This window comes from Grampus griseus (genome assembly GCF_964374135.1).
Source record: "Grampus griseus genome assembly, chromosome: 1".
In the NCBI taxonomy this organism is placed as follows: Eukaryota; Metazoa; Chordata; class Mammalia; order Artiodactyla; family Delphinidae; genus Grampus; species Grampus griseus.
Genome location: NC_139017.1, coordinates 102687919 through 102702337, shown reverse-complemented (window position 1 = coordinate 102702337; position 14419 = coordinate 102687919). Strand labels below are relative to the sequence as shown.

Here is a 14419-nt window from a genome sequence, read left to right as displayed (position 1 = left end):
CTGTAGACATATACTGAATCAAATATTTGTTTTAGGATATAAAGATCAAGAATGCAGATTCTTGGAAAAGTTTAGGCAAACCAGTCAAAACATCAGGGGTAGTGAAATCATCAGATGAGCTCTTCAACCAATTTAGAAAAGCAGCGATAGAAAAGGAAGTGAGAGCTCGAACACAGGAACTAATACAGAAACATCTGGAACAGAATACAAAGGAACCAAAAGTATTTCAAGGAAATCAAAGGTCTGTAATTTACTGGATTAATGGAGGCTTTGAGAGATACAGACATGTATTTAAAATAAATTTCGTTTTTGTAAGTGGCTATAATTCAGCTATTTAGTAGACCACAAAGCAAATTATATTTAGAAAAAGTAAATTTTTATTGATTTTTTAAAAATTGGTAAGTAGTAGTATCTATTTTGAAGGGGATACAAATAATCAAGTGATTGAAGAAGCTATTAAAGATACCAATATTGCTAAATTATAAAGACATCATTATTTTCCAGAAATGTCTTAATATTTCCATTCTATGTGTAAGAAGATGATGGTAAACCTTGGTCATAGTTTTCTAAAACCTTCTCTTCATTAACATAGATTACCCGATGTAAAATTTGACATCAAAAATACTAAAAATAATGTCATAACATACAAAAAAGGGTACCTAGAACATTGCTTTATATTTGTCATTTAACAACGTATCTTCATAATAAAAACTTTTAAGGAGCTTGAAACCTACTTTGAACTTCACTGTTTCTTTAAGGGACCATGGCTTCACTCTAGAATCTTTTCCAAATAAAATGCAAAACAAGTGTCTTGGAGAAGAGCAGAAAGAACATCAGCAGTCACTGGAAGCTCAAGATGGAGGCAAACTCTGGCTTCTCAAAGACCGTAATTTAGCAAGGGAGAAAGAGCAAGAGCGGAGGAGAAGAGAAGCAGTAAGTGAATTTTAGTTTATTAAATCTAACGAACAAAGGAAAGATTTAACAGAGCAGTGTCTTTACATGTTCAAAGATGTATTCTGGGTGGTTCTTCAGTGACAGTTACCTCTTTGGTGAGGATCAGGTTCTAAAATCAGAGAGTAAAATTAAAATTTCATAGTCAGAAGACACAAGCATAGTGTAATAATAGAGTATCAATCCTGGAGGCTACTAGACTTTGAGTTCAAATCCTGGTTCTTCCATTAACTAGATGTTGGAGCCTGGGCTATTTATTTAACCTCCCTGTGCCTCAATTTCCTTATTTGTAAAGTATGGATAATAAAGGTAAAAGGTGAAATGAATTTACGTGTATTAAGCACATCTGAAAATGCCTGGCACAGAGGTAAAATCACTTACTGTTATTACTGTTGAAAAATCCATAAACTGCCTATGAATTGTGGCTAAAAGATATGCCATCTGTCCCTAGTCAGTGTTTATTTAGTTGAACACTAGATGAAGAAGTTATATGTCAATTATATCTTAACAAAACTGGAAACCAAAAAAAAAAAAAAAAAAAAAGACTTGTGTTTAAGGAGTCCTTAATATTTAAAAACTGATGTTTTAAAAAGTAGAATTAATTCCTTTTTTTATTGAGGTGGATTATTCTTTTATCTGTGGACTATTTAGAAGTGTGTTATTTAGTTTCCAAATATTTGGAAATTTTCTGGCTAGTGAAAATAATAGAAAATTAGTGATTTCTAATTGAACTCCATTGTGGTCAGAGAACATACAATGTCTTGAATTCTTCTGAATTCACTAAGACTTGTTTTATGGCCCAGATTATGATCTACCTTGGTAAATGTTCTGTGTGCACTTGAGAAGAATGTGTATTCTGCTGCTGCTGGGTAGAGTATTTATTAAACAGGGCAAGTTGGTTGGTAATGTTTTTCAAGTCTACTAAATTCTTGCTGATTTTCTGCCTGTTTGCACTATCAAATACTGAGAAAGGGCATTGGCACCTACAATGGTATAATTATAGGTTTGTCTTTTTACCCTTGTAATTCTATCAATTTTATTTCATGTTATTTTGAAACTGTTATTAGGTGCATAGACATTTAGAATTGTTACGTCCTCATGATTAATTGACCCCCTTTTCATTACAAAATGATCTTTTTTACTCCTGGTAATATTATTTCCTGTGAAATATGACCACTTCACCTTTTTTATGACTAGTGTTGGCATGGTGCAAAAATTTTTTCCATCCTTTTACTTTTAACTTATCTGTGCTTTAAATTTATTTTCTTACAGGCAATATGTAGTGTAGTCTTGACATAAAAAAAAAATCCAATCTCTGTCTTTTATAGGAGTGTTTAACCAATTACCTTCAATATGATTATTGATATGGTTACGTTTGAGTCCATCATCTTGCTTTTTTTTTTTTTTTTTTTTTTTTTGTGGTACGCGGGCCTCTCACTGTTGTGCCCTCTCCCGTTGTGGATCACAGGCTCCGGACACGCAGGCTCAGAGGCCATGGCTCATGGTCCCAGCTGCTCTGCGGCATGTGGGATCTCCCCGGACCGGGGCATGAACCCATGTCCCCTGCACCGGCAGGCGGACTCTCAACCACTGCGCCACCAAGGAAGCCCCATCTTGCTATTTTTTGATGTGTGTCCTCTGTTCTTGTTATTTTTTTTCCCTGCATTCTTTTAATCGTATTTTTTATGATTCCATTTTATTTCCTTTATTGGCTTATTATCAATAACTCTTTGTTTTGTTACTTTAGTGGTTGCTTTAGCGTTTACAATATATACTTTAGCTTGTCACAGTCTTCTCTTAAGTTATATCACACCACTTCACATTTAGTGTAATAGCCTTGCAATAGTGTACTTCCATTCGCCCCCTCCTAGCCATTAGACCATTGTCTAAGCAGTCAAATTGTCTCTAAAAGTTTTAAATGACATTTTTAAAAAAAACCCTTGTATTTACCTACATAGTTACCATTTCTAGTGCTCTTTATTGATTTGTCTAGATCCAGATTTCCAAATGGTATAATTTTCCTTTTCCCTAAAAGGACTTCCTTCTAACATTTCTTGTGGTGTGGGTCAGCTGGTGATGAAATCTTTCAGCTGTTGTGTACGTGAAAATATCTTTATTTGGCCTTTGTTTTTCATTAATAGACTTTATTTTTAAAGTGTTTTAGATTCACAGCAAAATTGAAAGTATAAAGAGTTCCCACATATTCTCCCCTTTGCCCCACCAATTCACAACCTCCCCCACCATTAACATCCCGCTTTAGTGCAGTACATTTGCTACACGATCTGTGAACCAACATTGCCACACCATTATCAATCTTATTTTATCAAGGAAAGTCCATAGTTCACATCAGGGTTCACTCCTTGTGTTGTGCTTCTTATGGGTTTTGACAAATGTATAATGACATACACCAACCATTATGGTACCATCAGAATACTCTCCCTTTCCTGAAAGTCCACTGTGCTCCTCCTGTTCACCCCTCCCTCCTGAACCCCTGCCAACCACTGATCTTTTTACTACCATAGTTTAGCCGCTTCCAGCATGTTGTATAATTGGAATCATACAGTATATATACCTTTTTCAGATTGGCTTCTTTAACTTAGTTATATGCATTTAAGTTTCCTCTATGTCTTTGTAGGTTGCTAGCTCATATCTTTTTAGTGCTGAGTAATATCCCATTGTATAAATGTACCACAGTTTATCCATTGACAGACATCTTGGTTGCTTCCAAGTTAATCACTGGGTTTTCATTAATTGTTTCCTTCGTGTGTCTTGTGCTTTGTTGAACTTACTGGAGCGATGTGTTTATAGTTTTGATCAAGCTTGGAAAAATTTGGGGCATTATTTCTTCATATTTTTTCTGTTTCCCCCTTTTCTCCTTTTTTTATATTTGTTTATGGCTGTGTTGGGTCTTCGTTTCTGTGCGAGGGCTTTCTCTAGTTGTGGCAAGCGGGGGCCACTCTTCATCGTGGTGTGAGGGCCTCTCACTATCGCAGCCTCTCTTATTGCGGAGCACAGGCTCCAGACGCTCAGGCTCAGTAATTGTGGCTCACGGGCCCAGTTGCTCCACAGCATGTGGGATCTTCCCAGACCAGGGCTCGAACCCGTGTCCCTTGCATTGGCAGGCAGATTCTCAACCACTGCACCATCAGGGAAGCCCCTCCTTTTTATCCTTTTAGTGACTCCAATTTCTTTTGTATTAGGCCACTTGAAGTTGTCCCATCTCAGACATTATAGTTGTCATATCTAGAAGGTGATTTGGGTCTTTTTAATGTTTTTAGTATCTCTATTAAACTTTTGAACAAATGGAATACAGTTATCATAACTGTTTAATGGGTTCTCTGCTAATTCTGACATTTATGTCACTTCCAGGTTGGTTTCGATTGATTGATTGATCTCCTTTACAGATATTGTTTTTCTGCTTCTTTGCTTACCTGGTAACCATTGATGCCAGATGTAAATTTTACCTTATTGGGTGCTGGATATTTTTGTAATCCTGGAAAACTCATGTGAATTCATAGGACATACAGAAACATTAGTTCCAGAAGAAAAAATCCACTGGCTTTGGCTGTGATATTGATTATGATACAAGTAAATTTCCTAGGAAATAATATAAAAAAGTTTTGTCAGCCTCTTATCTATAGTATGAAGGCAGAAACAAATTGCATTTAGCAGTGTTGTAACATATGGTGGAGTTTACTTTAGAGCAATATGGTCTTATAGAACTTTCTACAATTATAGGAATGTGCTTTATACAATCAAATATAATAGCTGCTAGTCACATATGGCATTGAGCACTTGAAATGTGGCTAATGCAACTAAGGAACTAAATTTTTAATTTAATTTTAATTAATTTAAACAGCAAAGTTTTTACATTGTTTTTTTTTTGTTTGTTTTTTAGGAGTTCTTTATTAAAGTTTAATTAGTACTTTAATAGAAGTATTTCTCTAGTGACCTAGGAATTTTTCCTTTTGGTACTCACAAGGGCCTGACTTCAGTCACCCACAAGTGACATCTCAGCAACCTACCTGCCACCTAACAACCCAACTAGGTAACCTGATATAACTTCTAAACCCCAAGCATTTTTCTGGAACCCACTGAAATGTGACTAAAAATGCCACCTCTAGCAGCTTGACATTTGAAAACCTGACTTTGGAGCTACCTACTATCATTCTTGACAACCCAAACTCTTAATGCTGCTGCTACTTGACAGATCCGTATTGTAAACAGCTGCAAAAACTTGACATCTAGCATAAGCTCCCTACCAGAGCTTATTGCCAGTTCCTTTGACCCAATTTTTTATCTTAAATTTGAATGGCTGAAGTGTATATTAGGACCACTGAAAAAAGGAATATCCAGGTTATGGTGTCAGCTGCAGAGAGCCTTAATATTTAAATCATGGTATCTAAGGTTAATTGGTATAGGCAATAACCAGTTAGATATCAATAAGTATTCCACTAGTTCAGATTTAGTCAAGATGGAAGAGAATCTAAAATAAAGTACTTTTATTTATTCATTCTTTTAAAGTTAGTTTATTTTTTTAATTAATTCATTTATGCATTTTTGGCTGTGCTGGGTCTTCGTTGCGGCACTGGGTCTTTGTTGCGGCACACGGGCTCTTTGTTGCGGCATGTGGGCTCAGTAGTTGCAGCTCGCAGTCTTAGTTGCAGTATGTGGGATCTTAGTTCCCTGACCAGGGATCGGACCTGGGCCCCCTGCATTGGGAACATAGAGTCTTAACCACTGACCACCAGGGAGCTCCCAAAGTACTTTTACTTTTTATTTAAATTTTTTTTTTATTGGAGTACAATTGCTTTACAATGTTGTTAGTTTCTGCTGTACAATGAAGTGAATGAGCTATATGTATACCTATATCCCCTCCCTCTTGGACCTCCCTCCCATCCCACCCCCCCATCCCACCCATCTAGGAAGTCACAGAGCACCGAGCTGAGCTTCCTGTGCTTTTATAGCAGGTTCCCACTAGCTATCTATTTTACGCATGGTAGTGTATATATGTCAATCCTAATCTCCCAGTTAGTACCCCCTCCCCCCCCTCCGCCCCATGTCCACAAATCCAGTCGCTGTGTCTGTGTCTCTATTCCTGTCCTCAAGTAGGTTCATCTGTACCATTTTTCTAGATTCCACATATATGCATTAATAGACAATATTTGTTTTTCTCTTTCTGGCTTACTTCACTCTGTATGACAGTCTCTAGGTCCGTCCACATCTCTACAAATGATCCAATTTCATTCTTTTTTACAGCTGACCAATATTCCATTGTATATATGTACCACATCTTCTTTATCCATTAATCTGTCGTTGGACATTTAGGTTGCTTCCATGTCCTGGCTATTGAAAATAGTGCTGCAATGAACATTGAGGTACATGTGTCAAAACCTTTTGAATTATGGTTTTCTCAGGGTATATGCCCAGTAGTGGGATTGATGTGTCATATGGTAGTTCTATTTTTGGTTTTTTAAGGAAACTCCATACTGTTCTCCACAGTGACTGTATCAATTTACTTTCCTATCAACAGTGTAAGAGGGTTCCCTTTTCTCCACACCCTCTCCAGCATTTATTGTTTGTAGATCTTTTGATGATGGCCATTCTGACTGGCGTGAGGTGATACCTCATTGTAGTTTTGATTTGCATTTCTCTAATAATTAGTGACGTTGAGCATCCTTTCATGTGCCCCTTGGCCATCTGTATGTCCTCCTTGGAGAGTTATCTATTTAGGTTTTCTGCCCATTTTTTGATTGGGTTGTTTGTTTTTTTGATATTGAGGTCCATGAGCTGTTTCTGTATTTTGGAGATTAATCCTTTGTCTGTTGTTTCATTTGCAAATATTTTCTCCCATTCTGAGTGTTGTCTTTTCATCTTGTTTATGGTTTCCTTTGCTGTGCAAAAGCTTTTAAGTTTAATTAGGTCCCATTTGTTTATTTTTGTTTTTTTATTTTCATTACTCTAGGAGGTTGGTCAAAAAAGATCTTGCTGTGGTTTATGTCAAAGAGTGTTCTTCCTGTGTTTTCCTCTAAGAGTTTTATAGTGTCCGGTCTTACATTTAGGTCTTTAATCCATTTGGAGTTTATTTTTGTGTATGGTGTTAGGGAGTGTTCTAATTTCATTCTTTTACATGTAGCTGTCCAGTTTTCCCAGCACCACTTATTGAAGAGGCTGTCTTTTCTCCATTGTATGTTCTTGCCTGCTTTGTCATAAATTCGGTGACCATATGTACATGGGTTTATCTCTGCTTTCTATCCTGTACCATTGATCTATATTTCTGTTTTTGTGCCAGTACCATATTATCTTGATTACTGTAGCTTTGTAGTACAGTCTGATCCTCCAAACTCCTGAGGGTCCCTCCAGGCGTGGGAACCCCTCCCCTCTCCCAGCCACCCCTCAGGAGCGCCAGTCCCATCCAGTCTCCACTCCTCCCCACTCGCTCCCCTCCACGTCCTACCCAGTCACTCAGGGGTTCTTCCCATCCCCTTGGGTGTCAAGGTCCCCCACCAGTGTCTGGTATGTGCCCTAGTTGTGGGGAGACGTGAACTCCGTGTCTTCCTACTCTGCCATCTTGACTCCAAATTGCCCAAAGTACTTTTAAACAAAACAAGTTTCATTACATATTTTTGGAATTTTGCAGTATGTTTGGATACTTCTAGGAGTATCAGTGATATTTAAACTAGGACAGTGTATCCAACTCTCATTGGAGGGTTAAAATAGAACTTTTAAGGAACTATTTGGGCTAGATATTTGGTATCCTAAGAGCTGGCATTAGGAAAATAGCCTGGGCTAAGATCTAAGAATTTACCCTTTTGTCTCTAAGGCATGTTTAAAGAAATTTTCATAGTTTTTAAGAGTCACACATAGCTTCTTAATATCCTTTTGGTAGCTAAGTCATAATTCCAAGTCTTCTTCCACATAGCCAGAGAACACCGATTCCCATCCAGGAAGTCAACCAACTGGTTGCAAACTGGTGCTTTTACCTACTACTCTGGGCTGCTACTCTTCACTGATTTAAAAAAACAAAACAAAACATTTTTTGAACTTTCCTAGTTGGTATCATTTCAGATGTGGCAAATACTATCTAACTTGTATCACAAGGACTTTTAGAGAAGGCTTCAGAGTATAGTAAGAAACATTTGTTTCTTTTGTCTTAATTAGCTTTTCCTATACTTTAGCTTATTTTATTTAGCTTTTTAGCATTTAATAAACAACATTGTACTGAGTGTTATACATGCAATCTGGTTGCTCTTCATAAATATCTGTATATAAAATAAACTTGGTTAGATCATTTGCCTTAGGTTACACAGTAATTGGCAAAATCATGGAAAGCCCTTGGCTTTAAACATAGTATAGTTCTCTCACATAGGTAAGATACTAGTTCATTCAGAAAATAATTTTATGTGTCTAGCACTGTGTTGGCTGGAGAGATACATGAAACCACGTAATCTCAATTCATGTTTATATATTAACACTGAGAACTTTATTGGAGAGATAGGTTAAACTTGTTCTTCGTGTTCTTGTAAGTTTTAAACTTATTTTCATTTATTATATGAACAGTATTTTAACAAAAATCAGATAGTATTTGAACAGATATTAAAAGTTATGTACAAACTCATTATGTTAAATAAATTGCATTCATTTTGTATGTTCCAAATGTTGCATTATCATTTTTTCATATAGATATAACATAATGAAGGTATAAACTTTTTAAGTAACATTTACATTTTCTCTTCTTTTCTGCAGATGGCTGGTACCATTGATATGACTCTTCAAAGTGACATTATGACAATGTTTGAAAACAACTTTGATTAAAACTAGGTTTTTTAATTAACCATCAACTTAAATGAATAATACAAAAGATTAAAATGCAAATGGTAAAATAATTGCTTTCAGACACCAATATACCAGTCTTATACTGTATTTTGACTGCTCTTAGATGATTAAACAATTTTCACTTAACATTTTTTAATAGCTATATGTTCATTTTTTTAATGACATAATTTACAGGAAATTTTATAGTTCTGGATCCCTAAAAATTGAATAAATTCCCAAATGTTATTCATTTTACAAATAGTCTACTATATATTATAGGCCCTGTCTAATCAATGAAAATCCTAAAGAGATGGTGTCTTCCTGTTTAAAATATGAAGACTATACAAGGGTATCAAAAATATAGTTCTTGTTGAGTTTCTAATTTTGCTTTTTAGAGGGAGTTGTCATTTAATGGAGTTCAAACCTTATTTTATGGAGTGATGGGCCCTTTTGTAATGCAGATGTTTCAGTATTTTATTTATTTTTTAAAATTGAAGTATAATTAACCTACAACACTGTTATTTCCAGGTGTACAACATAGTGATTCAATACGTCTGTACATTACAAAATGATCACCATGAGTTTTTAACTTTTAAAACAAATATTTGTCTGCCTTCAAAAATATTTAGAACCTCTAACAAACCATACTTGGTTTCTTTGAGTGTCAGGTTACATAAGATTCTCTATTGGTTCTATATTCAATATTTATATTACCTACGGTTTGAAAGATGTTGAATTTGAGGCAAAATAGCAGTAGATATTAATTATGTATGCAAGTTTTTATAAGAATCTATACATTTCTTAATATGCATATGTGATAGCAATGGAAATCTAAAGTTTTACTTACTAAGTATTTAAGTCTGTAAAATAGTTTTGTTTCATCATTCTCAAGTTGGAATTATGTATAAGTCATGTATATCAGCTTCATGTATTTTAAAATTTTGATCTCTTGAAGTGTAACATTCAGGCACTATTCCAGTATCATCTAAAGTGAAAATTCAAAGTGTATGTGTATTGTAGAAAAAGAAAGTTTTCTTGGCTTCGTTTATTTTTATAATCAATATGATATTTTTTGAAATATCTTTAAACTATTGACCATTTTGAAAACATGATTAACTAGTAGCTAAAATGGTGACGATACCTTCATGAAACATAGCCAGAATTAAAGTGAAAATCATACCTATACCTATTAAACTATATTTTTAACCAAGAAATTAGTATGCATATACTAAACAGCATGCATTGTTTTTCCTAAAAGATCATATAGATATATATTCTAATGTTTATTTATATATATAGTCTTAGATACTTCAGAAATGCATAGTGGTTACCTCTAGGTGATGGGATTACAGGATTTTTTTTTTGCTTTTTGGTTTTTTTCCATTTTCTGTAGACTTTTCAGTATTTTCTGGTTCATTTAAATATTGATTGTGTAATGCTTTTATGATCTGTGGGAAATTTTCCATTTTGAAGAGAATAAAAATAGTAAATAAGAATTTAGTTCTGTCACATACACATTAAACCTTTCAACAACTGCCTTTCAATAACTAATAAAACTGCTCAATGAATGATCTTTGTCTATATCTAAAAAGAAAGTTCAGCTTCATTAACATATCCTTTTACATTAAATGGCTTACTTGAGGTTTTCCTGTAAACATTTGCAGCAGTCCTTATAGAGAGCTATGTTATGGTGATCAGTGTTTAGTTTAACCAATTTCACGCTTGAACCTTTGCTCAGTCTGTAAGGGGCCTGGCACATTGCAGATACTCAACAAAATTTTAGTAGGTTGATTGAAGGCAGTTCTGCAGAGAAATTATTGATGTATGACTGATCCTTCCTATGTTACGCATTATTTTTTAGTACAAAATTGTTTGGCTTCTCTTAACTTCTTGCACGGAGTTTACTTGTGTTAACAACATTCTCTATATAATCAACCTTTTTCCTTTTTTTTCCTTTTCGTTCTTGAGTTGTTCTGGAAGTGTGGTCCATGGACCAGCTGCATCAGCATCATCTGGGAACACGCAGATTCTCAGACTTCAGACTTACTAAATCAAAACCTCTTGGTTTGGGGTCCAGCAACCTATAGTTGACCCTCCAGGTGATTCTAATATACACTGAAGTTTGAGAATCACTGCTCTAACTGAACCCTGGCTCTCTCCTGCAGGCTGTCATTTAGTACTTGTTTTTCCACTAATGGTTTTCTTATCTTGGGAGTGCTACTTGCAGACCATTCTCTCCTTCCCTAAATATCCCAGCTTTAAGTTTTTCATGATCATCAGACTATACCACCCATAGTCATTTAGCATCCCTGGTTCACTCCTCCTCGTTCCCCAGAGATTTTAGTCTCTGTTTCACTGTCACTGTCTAATTGATGCTTCTCAGTCCCTTGACTTCTCTGCTAATGACCTTAATATCTAATCAACTTTAGCAACTCCTTTGTCATTGCCAACAACTATAACTCTTCCTTAATCTCAGTTTCAAGCATCCTAGTCTCTCACTATTTACTCCTGTCTTTTTCTAGCTTAATCTGGAAAGGCCCTGACTCCAGCAATCATTAGACCTCACTAGGACCTACGATCCTTTAACCCTAGTGCCTTTTCACAGTACCTCTCCCCTCACACCCTCACATCTCTCCTCATCCAGAGTCTGTAGTACATTATCATTTATAATCGCTCCCTTGCATACACTCTCAACTCCATTGTTCCTTTCTTTGTTGAACTCACTTGGCAAAACTCCAGTCTTTATTAATCTGCCTGCTTGGCATCCATGAAACTGGTTAGAGAAAGACATACACCTCTAGCAAGAATAACAAAAAGAAAAAGACACAAATCACTACAGATCCTATAATCATTGAAAAGATAAAAGGGGGGCTTCCTTGGTGGCGCAGTGGTTGAGAGTCCGCCTGCCAATGAAGGGGACGCGGGTTCGTTCCCCGGTCCGGGAAGATCCCACATGCCATGGAGCGGCTGGGCCCGTGAGCCATGGCCGCTGAGCCTGTGTGTCCGGAACCTGTGCTCCGCAACGGGAGAGGCCACAACAGTGAGAGGCCCGCGTACCACAAAAAAAAAAAAAGATAAAAGGGAAATACATAACTTTACATTCATAAATTTGAAGAAATGGACCAATTCCTCAAAAAACATAAACCATCAAAACTCAATCAATGTGAAATAATCTAAATAGCCCTGTACCATTAAAATTTTTTTAATTCATAATTTAATGGCTTCTGAAAAAAATCTCCAAGCCCATATGATTTCACTGAAAAATTATACCAAACATTTAAAGAAGGATTAATACCAGTGTAAAACAATCTCTTGCAAGAAAAAAATCTATTCTAGAAAATGCCTCTTCCAGAAATTGGCCTATTCTGTAATTTTTGTCAACAGGACAAATTTTATCAACAGGAACAGGGAATACTTCCCAACTCATAAGGCCAGTAATACCCTGATACTACAATCAAAGACAGTACCAAAAAAAACAAAACAAAAAAGCTGCAGACCATTACCTCTAATGAACTTAGACACAACAATCTTCAACAAAATACTAGCAGACCAAATCCCATAATGTATGAAAAGAATTCTACTCCAAGTGTGATTTAGTTGAGTTATGCAAAAAAAACCCAAGTTATACAAATTGGAAATGAATAAAACTTTTTGGTGTTTTTTTATTTCTTTAGCTATAATTTCCCAAAATGTTAAATAATAGAAGCAATAGGAGTCATTTATATTTCCAATTTTAAAGTAAATGGCTGCAGGATTTCACCATAGGCTATTTTTGGGGGGTAACTATAATGTTTAAACAGTTTCTAAATTAATCTTGCTTTAAGGAACAGCTGCTGAATTTTTGCACATGATTTTCTACACAGAAAATCCAAGAAATCTAAAAAAAACTACAGCTAATCAGTGATTTAAGTAGGGTCACAGGATACAAAATCAACATACAAAAATCTGTTCTCTGCAGGCTAATGAGCATGTGAAAACAAAAACAGTAACGTTTATAATCACTCGAAAGAATATGGAATATTTAGGTATACACTTAACAAAACGTGTACAGGATCTGTATACTGAAAAGTACAAAATGCTTATGGAACAAATCAAAATAGAAAGACCTAAATAAATGAAGAAACATACTGTGTTCATTAATTGGAAGACACCATAGTAAAGATGTCAGTTCTCCTCAAAATCACATCCTATCAAAACCCCAGCAGTTTTTCATAGACCTAAACAAGCTTATTCTAAAATGTATGTGGAATGGGAAAAGCACTAGAATAATTAAATAATATTGACAAAAAAGAATAGCATGAGGAATCATTCTGTGTGACATTAAGGCTTACTAAAAAGCTATAGTGGGGACTTCCCTGGTGGTCCAGTGGGTGAGACTCCGAGCTCCCAATGCAGGGGGCCCAGGTTCGATCCCTGGTGGGGGAACTAGATTCCGTATGCATGCTGCAGCTAAGAGTCCACATGCTGCAACTAAGAAACCCACATGCAGCAACAAAGATCCTGCGTGCCACAACTAAGTCCCTGTACAGCCAAAATAAAATAAATAAATATTTTAAAAAACTACAGTAATCAAGAAATGTATTAGTGAAGCGGTAGACCCAGAGATCAGTGGACTAGAACAGAATAGGGAACCCAGAAGTAGAACCATAAAAATATGCTCAATTGATTTTTGACAAAAGTGCAATTCAGTGGAGGAAGGATGGAAGGATAGTCTTTGTGGGTTTTTTTTAGTTTATTTTTGACTGTGTTGGGTCTTCGTTGCTGTGCAAGGGCTTTCTCTAGTTGTGGCGAGCGGGGGCTACTGTTTGTTGTGGTGTGTGTGCTTCTCATTGTGGTGGCTTCCCTTGTGGAGCACAGGCTCTAGGCGCACGGGCTTCAGTAGTTGTGGCACATGGGCTCAGTAGTTGTGGCTCGTGGGCTCTAGAGCACAGGCTCAGTAGTTGTGGTGCATGGGCTTAGTTGCTCCGTGGCATGTGGTATCTTCCCGGACCAGAGATTGAACCCGTGTGCCCTGCATTGGCAGGTGGATTCTTAACCACTGCGCCAACAGGGAAGTCCTGGAAGGATAGTCTTTACAACAAATGGTACTGGGGCAACTGGATATCCATAGCCAAAAAAAAACCAAACAATCTCAACCTAGGTCTCACATCTTATGCAAAAATTAACTCAAAAATGCATCTTGGACTTAAATATAAAACCATAAAATTTTAGGAAAAAAAACAAGAAAAATCTTTAGGCTCTGTGTGTTAAGCAAAAAGATTTTAAACTTGATACCAAAAGCATGATCCATAAATGAGAAATTGATAAATTGCATCTCTTCAAATTAAAACTTTTGTTCTATGAAAAGATAAACTACAGATTAGGAACAAGTATTTGCAAACCACATACCTGACAAAGAAATATCATATACAATAAAGAACTCTCAAAAAAATTGTAAAAAAATTAAGAAATGGGCAAAAGACATGAACAAAATTTCCTCAAAGAGAATATACCTATGACATATACACACGAAAGCATGTTCACCATCATTAGCCATCAGTGACATGTAAATTTGAACTGCAATGAGATATCACTGTACATCTATCAGAAAGGTCAAAATAAAAAAATAATGACAACATAAAACGCTGGCAAGGATGGAGAAAAACTGGGTCAC

The 14419-nt window shown here is 35.9% G+C and overlaps 1 protein-coding gene across 1 annotated transcript in view; it reads left to right on the top strand.

The window, feature by feature from the left end:
- The window catches only part of BRDT (bromodomain testis associated), a gene marked incomplete at both ends in the record, with an annotated part of 48493 nt that extends 39727 nt beyond the window's left edge, over nt 1-8766 (top strand). Inside the window, 3 exons of the mRNA XM_082677099.1 lie at nt 36-241; nt 759-933; nt 8698-8766. Of these exons, the coding sequence (XP_082533225.1) occupies nt 36-241; nt 759-933; nt 8698-8766 (450 nt within the window). The remainder of the gene's footprint in view (nt 1-35; nt 242-758; nt 934-8697) is intronic.
- Between the last annotated feature and the right edge of the window lie 5653 nt (nt 8767-14419).